The sequence below is a fragment of the Mesoplodon densirostris genome, chromosome 6, assembly GCF_025265405.1.
Source record: "Mesoplodon densirostris isolate mMesDen1 chromosome 6, mMesDen1 primary haplotype, whole genome shotgun sequence".
NCBI lineage: Eukaryota > Metazoa > Chordata > Mammalia > Artiodactyla > Ziphiidae > Mesoplodon > Mesoplodon densirostris.
In genome coordinates this window covers 19,321,249-19,333,720 of record NC_082666.1, presented here as the reverse complement: position 1 = coordinate 19,333,720, position 12,472 = coordinate 19,321,249, and the positions used below count along the sequence as shown (strand labels likewise).

At 45.8% G+C, this 12,472-nt stretch overlaps 1 protein-coding gene across 6 annotated transcripts in view; it reads right to left on the bottom strand.

The window, feature by feature from the left end:
• Positions 1-12,472, bottom strand: part of TNC (tenascin C) — a 94,737-nt gene that overhangs the window by 12,883 nt on the left and 69,382 nt on the right. For all 6 annotated transcript variants that reach the window (XM_060100642.1, XM_060100643.1, XM_060100644.1 and 3 more), the window contains 5 exons: positions 7,000-7,122; positions 5,713-5,856; positions 3,723-3,842; positions 1,561-1,704; positions 664-794 (listed from right to left, as the gene is read on the bottom strand). In XM_060100642.1, the coding sequence (XP_059956625.1) occupies positions 664-794; positions 1,561-1,704; positions 3,723-3,842; positions 5,713-5,856; positions 7,000-7,122 (662 nt within the window). The remainder of the gene's footprint in view (positions 1-663; positions 795-1,560; positions 1,705-3,722; positions 3,843-5,712; positions 5,857-6,999; positions 7,123-12,472) is intronic.

Below are 12,472 nucleotides of genomic sequence, written 5' to 3'. Positions count from 1 at the left end.
GGAACATATATTCTTAGAGATAAAGAGAAGAAGATAACAGGAAATGCAACCAATATGCTAGCAAAAGATCAATGTGCAGAAAATAAGTAAAAGATCTTGGAAGTGTAAAGGATAGTGACCAAAATTGAAAAGTCAAAAACAAGTTTAGAAGGTAAAGGTTAGAAAATTTCTTTCACTTGTGTGATGGTCTAAAGTTATTTCAAATTAAAAAGTAGAAGAAAAAAAATCATGGGTAGGGAATACAAATAAAAACTACTGTAAACTGTTGATGTCATAAGCACATGGTGATATATATGTCATTATATAATGGAATGATGTCATCTGTGAGATATATGGCAAAGATGCAGAAGAAGCTTTTGGCCTTTGCTCAATAAAACATTTAAGGACAAAGAGTCCAGCTCCTAAAATGTCCTCAAGTCTTGTGAGCAGTGGTTCTTGACCCTGGCTGGCTGTCAAAACTGGAGTCTGGTTAACATGAGACAGGGAGGCTGGAGCTTATGATTCAGAAGGTCTGTCATGGTGTCCAATTCCTACTAATTTTTTTCCAGCTCCCCAGTTGCACTGGGATAGGAGAAACAGCATCCAGATAATTCTTCCCTCCTTTGAGGATCATGTAAATGTTTCAACCAGCAGTGGGGAGTTTTTTAATATACTTCAAGGTACCTTGGTTGTACCATCCACAGATTCATACACCAATAGGTAACCAGTGACAGATGCCCGGGGAGGTCTCCAGGTGAGAACGGCAGTTTCCGACTGAACCTCAGTGGCAGTGAAGTCTCTTGGAGAATCGAGGTCTGGAGAAGATAAGAATTTCATATCAAATAAGTTAGCAGGTGTAGGACAAAGTCCCCAGCTGGGTATCAGGAGGCCTGGGTTCAAGTCCTTTCCCTCCCATTGACTTATTTGACCTTGGGCAAAACCTTCCCCATCTGTAAGTGAAGAAGTTGAGCCAGGTGACCTCCAAAGGCGTACATTCTCTGTGGTTCATCTCATCCCAAGGGCCACGTTTTCCTGAGCCCAACCCGATATTGACTGGCTTTAGTTGGATTTGGGAAGAAAGACACAGCCATGAACGTAATTAGAACCCCCTTTGTTTCTGAAGAAGTGGACAGATGAATGCCGGTATTGGTGCTCCCCCCTACTCAGAGGACACTGCCTCTGTTTCTCTGCTTGCTGTAGTTTGTAAAAAGATCTTACTGTATAAAACCCCAATGGACATCTAGGAAAACTTGCCTTTAAAATCTTTCTCTTAAAAAATATTTCCCTGCCTAGAACATGGATCATTAAATACTGGGTTTAGGGTCAGTGGGGACTGGTTTTCCACTTAAAAAGCCCTCCTCTTAAAATCATTTCCTAGTCCATGGGGAGAGCAAGGTCATTTCAGTGCAAAAGGAAATGGTGTGTTTCTTAAGGTCTTGACTGAGTGGGTACCGGTGACTTTAGCTGATGCTGATGTCATCACATTGCAGGGAGCTGACTGGGGAAATAAGAGTTGGAGAGGGGTACTGTTAAAGATAGAGGCTGTGGGTGGGCATCTTCCAGCTCTCGATGCCTTTGTACCTGTCATGAACTTGGTGGTGATAGTTGAGCTCTTCTGGGGCCCTTTCTCTGCAAAGATCCTCAGCGTGTATTCTGTGGCAGGGTCGAGGTTGGTCAGCTCATACTCCACCGTGTTCCCGGACACCTTGCGGGTAATTTCTGGCTCTAAACAGGAAATATACACACCATGACAGTTACCAGTCCACTGTCTGGGCCATCAGCGGACTTGGCCAAGAGCACACACACCTTCTCACGTAGAAACTTTCAGTGACCCTACAGAAAAGCAGGTTTGATTTCTGAGATGACTCACACTCCTGTCTCTCTCTCTTGAGCAATCACTTCATATACAAAGGATTTATCATATGGTACTGGAGTTTTCCAGGCACCAAGTCAGAAGGAAGGGGCCCTGGAGGTCAGGAGACTTTTGCACATGGTGCCACTGGGACAGCGTTGCAGCTGAGGCACACGACCCAGTTACAGGAGAGTTGCAGGTAACATCTCTAAGACTTGGGCTACTCAAATTTAATTTGTCCCATTGCTTGCCTTCCCCCCCTCACTTTTTTTTGTGGTACACGGGCCTCTCACTGTTGTGGCCTCTCCCGTCGCGGAGCACAGGCTCCGGACGCGCAGGCTCAGGGGCCATGGCTCACGGGCCCAGCCGCTCTGCGGCATGTGGGATCTTCCCGGACCGGGGCACGAACCCGCGTCCCCTGCATCGGCAGGTGGACTCTCAACCACTGCGCCACCAGGGAAGCCCTGCCCTCCCCTTTTTTTCCCACTTACTCTCATGTCCTCTTATTTGCCAAATGTCAAATCATTAGGCTGGGGGGTCACAAAAATCAGGTGGCGTAGACACACCAGAGCCTGATGACTGGCTCTCAGTCCTACTGGGTCAGGACCCACGGTGGACCCCAAACCATGGTGCCCAGGGTACATGTGCTTACTTCTTAATCACAGATGACCAGCTATCCTGGCTTGCCAGGGACTAAGAGGTTTCCCAGGGCTAAAACTGGGAAGGTCCAGGGAAGAGTGGAATGAGCGGGTCACTCTGTTCATCAGTCATGAGCCCACGCCCCCAGCCTCACGCACACTTCTGGACTCTAGGAAACTTCTACGCTTGCATCCACAATTTCCATGATTCCCACGAACTATACTCTGATTTATTTTAGGTGAGACAACATCATCTCCCCTGACTTGGAAGAGTTTGCTCACAGGGAATATTTAAAAATAGAAAAGTAGAAAGAATAAACCCAAGCATCCCTCTGGCCCCGCCCCATCTTTGCTCTGTCCTCGCAAGGAGCTCTCGTAAGGGGTTGCCCGGGCTGAATTAAGATTTTCAGAGGCCCCAGCACAGCTTAGGGTGCCCTCTCATATTGTTACTGAAGGTAAAACAATACTGAACCATAAAATATGAAACTCACAGATACTTTGAGATTAAAATAACAACATATTTTTTCTAGTCTAGCTCATGACAAAAGTATGGATTTGTTCATTGAAAAGGAATCTTTCTTTCTCTTCTCTCTTATTTGTATTTAATTTTACCTTCTGGTAACCTTGATTTGCTGGTTCCCCAAACAAGTGTTTAATCTCCAACTGAGTAAATTAGCACAGATGGTTGCAAAGACAAGGAAAAATAATTTCTGATTTCTCAATCAGGTCTGCTGTAATGGGTCTTGTCTGTGGCATCCAAGAAGCCCGGGCTCCCCAGAGCTACCTGAAATAGTCTGTTTAAGATTTCAGATTCTGGACTCCTTCTTTGTAAGAGGTGAGAGCTGCTGCTTGGAGAGGGTGACTCACTCTGACGGCAGAGAAACTAGCAGGAGAGGAGGAAGAGGCTAGAGACGCACCCTCTGCTTTTCCTTAAATGGCCTTGCTGGCCTCCCTTGATACAACCATGGTGCTGATGCTCTTTCACTTGACAACAAGCAGGGGATATGGGTAGGACCTCTCTTGCCACCGCCTGAACTGGTCCCTCCACACCCACCCTACCCAGCCCCAGCCCCAGCCCATGAGTCTGTTCTGAGGGGGCAGTTGAGAGCCACAGGGACATTGCTGGACTCTCTAGCCTACCCATGCATTTTTGCTACCATGCACCAAGTGTGACACAAAGAAGGGAGAACAGGAAGAGTTTACAGCAGGACAGACACTCCTCAGGGTGGGGAGGGTCTTGGACACGACCTTACCTCTCTCCCCTGTGTAGGAGATGACATAATTGTCCACAGGGGCGATGGCCGGCTGCCACATGGCCAAGGCTTCTGAGTCGGTGATGTTGGCTGTCACCAGGCCAGATGGGCTATCCAGAGCTGCAGGGAAAGATGGTGATGTGTTGGAGAGATGGGCAGTCATGGGGTAGGACATCAGACCACAGCTGCTCTGCTGTCTACACTGCCCTTGGACTCCAGTACCGGTCCGCGGCCTGTTAGGAACCGAGCTGCACAGCAGGAGGCGAGTGGTGGGCGAGTGAGCGAGGCTTCATCTGCCGCTGCCCACTGATCCCCACTGCTCCCCATCCCTCCCCATCGCTCGCATTACCGCCTGAACCATTCCCACCGCCTGAACCATTCCCACCGCCATCCATGGAAAAACTCTCTTCCTCTAAACCCGCCCCTGGTGCCAAAAAAGGTTGGGGACCGCTGAACTAGAGGATGTGTGTGAAATGTGTTAGGGGTAGCACTCAATAATTGCAGTTGTTATTAACACGGTTATTAAAGCTATTTGGAGTTTTCAATATGATTTCCAAATGACTTATACTGAGAAAGGATGGACAGTCCCAGGGCCTTGGCCCTTTTAACTCACCACTGCTACAACCCAACATCCCTTTCTTAGAAACCAACCTAAATATGACTAGTTCCTGCTTTTGTTCACATTTATGACTCAATTACTCCAGGACGACAGCCCTGGGAGGATGGGGGAGCGGGGTGCGGCAGCCATCGTCAGCTCATTTTACAGATGAGTGTCTGGGCCCCAAGAGATGAAATGACTGGCCTGAGAGTCAGGAGGTGGTAGAGTGATTTGGGGCCCACCCCGTCCACTCTGAGGTCCTTCCTGTCCCATCTTTCACATACAGAATCTCCTTTAACAGATGAGGACAACAGGGCCTCCGGAGGAAACAGATCCAGACTTTGCAACCAGTTGCCGTGGAGAACCCGTGAATGAAAGATTTCTAGGGGGGAAACGAGGGTCTGTGTGGCAGAGTGGGCAGAGCTCTGGGTTCAGACAGGAGGTTTTAATTGCATATTAGCAACCCTTTTAAGACTATTAGGATATTTTTAAACTTTCCTGTGAGGCCCATTCTTTAGATCCCTTAACAGATTAGGCTGGATAATTGCTCATATATCAAAGGATAAATTGTTTAGGAACATGGCTGCCTGAAGAGAAATTTTCCACTTCATTCTCCTTCAATGCAATTCATTATTTTTCCCTCCTTACAGTGTGTTGTACAAATCAGGTTATAACGGGAAAATCACCCTTTATTTTAGAAGAATACAGAGTTTGTAGTCAGACTGACCTAAGTTCAAATTTGCTTTCAGCATGTACTAGTTATATGGACTTGCCCAAGGCGTTTAATTTCCCCAGGTCTCAGTTGTTTCCTCTGTAAAATGGGAGTGATAATAGCTATGGGGTTTACATGTGAAGGGTTTAGTAACAGAGCCTGAAATACAGTAGCTGCCAGATCCAGAGTAGTTACTTTATAGTGTCTGTATGAAGCACCTGCTTGGAAGAATCCTCACACTGGTCCTGGCACTATCGGGGAAGGGAAGGAAGTGGATTCATGTGTACAGTCATTTTTTATATTTGCAGACGCTTTACATATACAGTTTCATGTGATTCTTACAGCGTCCTGCAAAGGAAGCAGAATTGCACCCATTTTACAGAGTAGGGAACTAGACCCTCGAGAAATTAACTGACAGCTCATGTATCTAGAAGTGGCAGAACATGGGATTTCCACCAGGTCAGCATGACTCCCCAACTTGTGCTATTTTCCCCACAATACCCTGGGAAACGGTGGCCCAGGGAGGTTGAGGATGCAGCTCAGAAGAGGCTACAGACGGACCAGAAATGAGACCGCTGGTGCGCCAAATCCAGCCCACTTTCCCTGAGAAGTTCCTAAAAAAACCCTTTTTTCCTAGCTTATGAATCATGAGAAATAATGCTGAAGGTGAGAAAAAACACCTGTGGTGAACATTCCCGAGACAGGCTTGCTTTCTTCAAAGCCCTTCAGGGCGATGACGCTGACGAGGTACTCCACTCCAGGTAAGAGTCTCAGCAGCCTGGTCTGAGTCTTGGTCCCGTCCACAGTTACTGCTGAGGGTGTACCTAGAACACAGTAAAAAGCAAGATGGGGAAAGGTGAACCTCACTGAAACTTATTCACGGTTGTCTCAAGAACGGGTGTATCCGATTTGGCAGTGAAACTATATCTTTATCCAACACCATTTTCTTGACTTCTCAGTTGCTCCTACCCTCTGGCATAAGAGAAGAGGTTTTACTTTTTGTATAATGTTTTTTCCATCCACGAAGATGCCGAAAACTGAGCCAGGGGAGGAAAAACCATGAGGTCACAATGTGCTAAAAATGGCAAGTTTCCATTCAGTAGAGAGCTGGCTATGTTGCACAAATTTTATTTACCTATTTTTCCCACAAAGAATATGGGAAGCTTGCTATGTAAGGTATATCTGATATATTTCATCCATTGTATTAGCTAAAGAATATATAGACTCATCCCTTACTAGCAGAGGTTCTACTATTGAAGAAAATGGTCATGGTCAAGCTTGTACGCTTACATTTATGAAAAAGTCCAAAGTTTATATTTCTTAGAAATTGGGGGCTAGTGAGGAGCTTGTATAATATCAGCTGGCCAAACTCCCCACAGAGATGCTGCCGCATGTCTCTGAAGAGGTTATTACCTATCCTCTTTGTATACACTTCCACTAACAGGGAGCTCACTACCTCCCAGAATGTCTTTAGACACATTTGACTATGCTCCCCCCACCCCCTTGGTCTCTATGATAGCCCGTGTGCTCTGAACTAGAACTCCCAACTCTGCTAAGTCACAGCTTCCCATCCTACGCTGAGACAGACAGATTTGGGGACCAAGAGACAACACCTCACCTATATCCAGGTTAAGACCAGCTTTGCAGATGTGTGTGTTCAAAGAGAAAAAGGCCAATGGATTTAGAGTCTTCGGTCATTGTGTGAAAACATCATTGGAGATCTACAGCTCATCGAATTTTAAGACTATGAGCCTGGAAACGATCTTCCTAGCATGACCCTTTACTAAATAGTTTCTTCCAAGGGTCTCATAGCACTTTACAAATGAGGTCTATCCAGATGGTCTCAACTATACAGAAGTAGTTTTCTTTGGCCATGATGTTTGGGAGGACGGGATTATCAGGGTCCCTTCACTCTTCCACCCAAACCCTCCAGATCGTCTTCCCTCTCCCCTCCCCAAGTGCCCTACCTCCTGCAGTGGGTACAGAGGTAACCCGGAAGCTCTCCACCTGGGTAGTTGGTGCCTTCCAGCTGACAGTGGCTGAGTTTTCAGTGATGTCTGAGAAAACGAGTTCCTTCGGGGAGGCCATGGCTGTCGAGGAAAGAGCACAGGAGAAACCCAGAAACGGTTACGTATCTTGCTCATCAGCGATCCTTCCCGAATTCCTGATCCATGAGAACTCAGTCCCTAGTTTATGTCCCAGCCAAGCCTTTAGGATGGAGAATGTGGTGATGTGTGATTAAGTTACGACTTGATGGAAACAGTTGTTCTTTCATTCAGGTACAGGGCCCAGAGCTGTAGAGCTGCCATTTGGTTTCATTCAAGAACGTTAGCACCATAGCTGAGGTCTAAGGAAGTGAGGGTGAATGAGTGGTTTCACAGCTTGGAATACACCCTCCTTTAAGTTTGGATGTTTAGCATTTTTTCAAATCTTTGCTTTGTAGTTCCTTTCATTAAATGATACCAAGACTTGACAATTGTACAGTTCTTTGCAATTTATAAGGATTAACCCTCATTTAGAAACCACTGAGGTGTGGTTGTAGCCATTTTACAGAGGACTAAACTGAGGCTAAGTTCTCCAGTGAACATTCTTGTGATATGACCTTTCTAAGTCCCAGGAGCAGAGCTGAGCACAGCCCTGGGATCTTGGAAATAATGTTCACATGGAAACTGACCTCGACAAACCCATTCCCAGAACTGGATGGAGGTCCAGAGCCAGAGGAGCAACCTCAGACCTTTCACCAAAGCAAACACCCCTTGGATATTGGGTCTACCTGGGGGAAAGCCATGCCTGAGGGACAGTTCCTGCTTCGTAAATGCCAACCCCCGCAAACCCAGTTTCCTTTGGTTTTTCCCTGTGTATTTTTTGGCTTAGCTTTTTGCCCTCTTCAGCTGACCATGCTTAACCATAGAATTCAGGAAACAATTTTCAGGTCTCCAGGGAGCTCATTTCCTCATCTTTTCCCCTCTGCATCCCACACTGATCGTTAAGTTCTGAAACCCACAGCCCACTTTGGGGAGCTTTTTTTCTCTCTATTTCTGTCTTTTTCTCTCTTCCTACGGCGTTCTCCTGTGACCTGCTAGCCACCCTCAGATTCTGTGGCTGCCTGGGGTTTTGCCCTCTCCTTAGAAAGCTTTGGAAGCCACAGGGGCTCTGGAGCCTGGAAGATCTTGATTGTCCAAATACCACGGAGAGGCTGGGCAACCTGGGGCAGTTCCCTTCACTTCCGAGAGCCTCAGTTGCTCCGTCTCCATTTTTCCAGTGGGAAAAGTGGTGCCCACCTTCAGGAATGTTTTGAGGACTAGCAGAGATAATGGATGTGAAACCCTAGCACAGAATCTGGCACACAGTAAGAATTCAGTAAACATGCTGGCCCTCTCTTTTTTTTTCTTTCCCACGTGATTCTTTTCTCCATGGGCCACCTGAGTTCTGCGGTAGCCCCCAGGAAAGATCTAGATAATCAGAATGAGAAAAAAAAACCCGTGGGGTGTGTAGACTCAGGCACTGGGGCTCTCCTTCTGCCAGGCTAGTCCACTCTGACCTTCAATCTGACCGTGAACCTCATTGGGGCAGGTCCTGGCACATCTTAGAAAGTGTATCTTGTGGCCACAGCTTTCCTCTCTCGATCCCAATTTTCTCATCTGCAAAATGGCAATATTATCTTCCCTGGCTGAAAAACCATAAGAATTAGTAACCTCATCTGTCATGCACTCCTGAGGGATGTGCTTGATGAAAGTGACAGTAGGAAGATAGATAGCCATGTGTCATCTGAAGAATGGCACAGTCGTGGTAGAATTCCAGGGTCAATGGCATTTCTAGGCAACAGACCTTCCTAGGTGTGGAAGACAACTTGTTATTTTAGCGTGGTCCTTCTGCCACAAATAGGGCCTGCAGGTCTCCAGCACCACAGCGGAAGAGATGGTCAATAGGAACCTGAAGGCTGAGCCTCAGAGAACAACTAAATCATACCTATTGAAAAGTTAGGGAGACCCAGGAAAGGCAATGCCTCTCTCTCTCTTTCCAAGAAGACTCTTGGTTTTCAATAAAAATTCCATTAGGAAAACATTTGGAATTGCTAGAAATTCTCAAGGAGGATGAAGAGTACTTCTGTCTGTTCTCTGCATAAAATGTTGCCTCCCCAAATCTGGAGCAAATGTCTTTAATAATGTGACCATTAACAATCATTTAAAAAATTCTCCCTTCAACATATTTTTATTCAATACTTAATATGTGAATCGTGATAAGCTCAGGGGACGCTTATTGTAGCCAGTGCGATTTAAGAGCAAGGATTTTGGAGTTACACTGACCTGGGTTTGAATTCCATTCTGGCTTTACTAGCTAAAAACACCTGAGCCCCTTAGGTCTCTGTGAAATGGGGCTGAATGTGGCACTTAGACTGTCTGTGTTGCGTGAATCAGTGAGGTAAAATGTGTCAGTTGCCCTGCTGTGTGGCATGAAGTGCATGCTCTGTAATAGATAGTTTACACTTTATGAGAGTCAGAGGCAAAGGCACTAAAGCCTGAAGAGCCTGTTTCACTTAGAAGGGAAGATTGCTGAGCACGTGTCTCTGCAGACCCGCTGACCCGGGTCCCCAGACACGATGCCATTGCAGCTGTGTGGTGTGTGGTTTTAAGTCCATCTGGACTGCAACTGAGCGGGGGGAGCTGGGAGGCTGCCTGGCTGGGAGAAGTGAGGTAGAGTGGGAGGGGGCACATTCTGGGAGTTGGGAGAGGGGCTGCCCCCTTGGCTTTGGGGGTGGAAAGGGTGTATGTTTGGGGGTGGTGATGGGGCAGGTTAAAGAAGCATTTCAGGGTCCTCACTACCCGTGAGGTGAGCAACGGGAACCTCCAGAAGAGAATGACAAAGTCCTCTTACTCTGGTTTTGGATTTTGAACTACTTTCTGTCTATTCTGGGGACCATCCCAATGGTATACAGAGGCATGTTGGCATTTAACTCCCCAGAGGCAAAAGAAGCTCCTGGCAATTCTGGGCTTCCCAAAGTGGAGCCCAGGCTACTGTGACGAGGTGGCTCAAACCACGGAGGGGAAGAGGAGCCACTGCAAATGCAGAGATTGACAGAGGAAGAAACAACCCATAATCTAAGGGTCTGTCAGTAGGGGGATAGTTAAATAAATAAGGTATATGGGATTATCTCTGAGATCTATTAATAAGCAAGGAACACACACCCACACACACACACTCACATACACACACACCCCAACATGTGGAAGAGTGGGTATGTTAACCGCCACGCCAAAAGAAAAAGGTGAAAAAAAAAGAGAACATAGACTTATGTCTAATCTTATCTGTTTGTATAGCATATTTCTGCAGTGATTCAGAAGAAAGTGGTAATACTGACTGCTTCTAGATAGAACAGCTGGTGTCAGGGACACAGTAGAATAGAGACTTCACTGTATATCCTTTTTTTTTAACTTTTGAATTTTGAACCAACTGGGCCATTAAAAAATAAAATGTACATTAAATCACCCAAACATAATATTAGCTAATATTGTTGCAGTGGGCAAGGAAACTAAACACTTGACATTTATGATGTGACATGAACCTCATGGCTGACCTTGGAGATAAATTCTATTGGCCAGATGAGGGGACTGAGGCTCGGAGGGGAAAGGAGACTTGCTCACGCTCACATAGCTGGGAAGAGGTAGAACAGGGATCCGGCTCCAGGGGATCTGCCCAGAGGCTGCAGGCTTAACCATTCAGCTACACTGCTTCTACGCACGCTCCCTGGCGCTGGGGCACTCAGGGCTGCCAGCTAATGCTCAGGGAGTGAGAGGAGAACCTGCGGCAGCTTTTACAGGGAAAAAGAGGAACAGAGAGAAGGGTTTACAAGGAGAAAGAATGAAAACACAAAAGGGAAACTTTACGAAGCTGATGAGGTCAATTGGAAACATCTGCTGTGATCAAGAGTCACCTCTCCCGTCCCTGCCAAGTACCGGAGCACACGTGTGTACACGCATACACCGACGCACACACTTCTCTCCGGCTGTGAGACACAAGGCCCCAGAGAAAAAAATCAAAGAAAGGGCAATCCTAGAGGGCCTTTTCTTTTCTCTTGTTCTTAGGAAAAAAAAAAAAAACCTCATGATTATTCGTTTTCATTTTTGCTTTAGAACTGTGGAGCCTCTAGAAAAAAAAAAAAGATCAGCAAAACAAAACCAGTGATCAGAAGTAAACTTTGAAAAGCAGTGTTTATAAACCAAGGTCAGAATCAGGCTCTGCCTCTGATCTGAAGTTGTTTTATGGGAAGCCACAGGGAAGAGGAGACAAGGACCCACGTCCCTGGGATAGGGTCTGTGTTAATAAGAAACAGCGTATTTCTTCTGGCTGAATTGCTCCACGTCTACAAATAACTGAGTATGATTTCTACAGGTGGCTTCTCGGAGCTCATTAGGTCCTGAGATTTGGCATCAAAAAATACTCATCTCTGGACAAAGGGAAGGTTTTGGCTAGTGTTATGCTCTTTGCCTGTCAGAGATGGCAAGTGTGTATATTCGTTGGTTATCTGTCACCTAGCCCACTTATATTTAATAATATTAAAATAACTTGGCATTTGGGTTCTACCCCAAATCTGGCTGTGTGACCTTAGGCAGATCACTTCACCTTTTTGGGCCACAGGTTCTTCATGCACAAACAGAAGAGTCTGGGCTACATCCTTTCTCAGGTCCCTTCTACCTCTGCCTGTGGTTCTGTAATTCTTTCCCCTAGTTTCTCTGAAGCAGTGGTCTCTAGCAAATGCTCCATTTCTGTACCTGCCTCAGTTTCCTGAAGGAATTCACCCTACCTGTTGAAGGTCATTCCTCTTCTCTTTAAAGAGCCATATTAGTCTTAGTATTATCATTATAAACAGTCATGTTATAACCATCTTTTTTCGTTCTCCTTGAAACAACTCATATTGAAAAGGATTTTCATTTCTCCCTCCAGTGCCATTTAGAGTTGCTATGAGTATCAAATAAAATGACTGAGCCTCATGAAGAGCAAGCAGCCTGCCAACCTTGCCAGCCTCCTCTTTTTTCCTTCTTGATCAGGGTACTGACCATTCCACACAGAGCATTTTATAAGTATTCATCTTTATAAGTGGAGGTACCACTTCTTCATCATTCTCTGCATAGTTTGAACATTTGACCAAAGAACAAGGAAGTCTATCTCTGGATAAAACATGATAATAGATAGGAGGAAGGGCCTTTGGAATTAAAAAAAAAAGCAATGATTGTAATGACTGTCTTAATGACAATAATAAAAATGTTAATAGCTCTCATTTGCGCAGCCCTTGCTGTGTGCCAGGGCCTCTGTATTGGCTTTCCATGAATTATCTCATTTAATCCTCACAACACTATTAAGTGGCATCATACTTTTTGCGTAAAGACTTAGCCATGGTCACCTAGTCTGTACTCAGGAGTCAGGATTCAAACACAAGCTTAT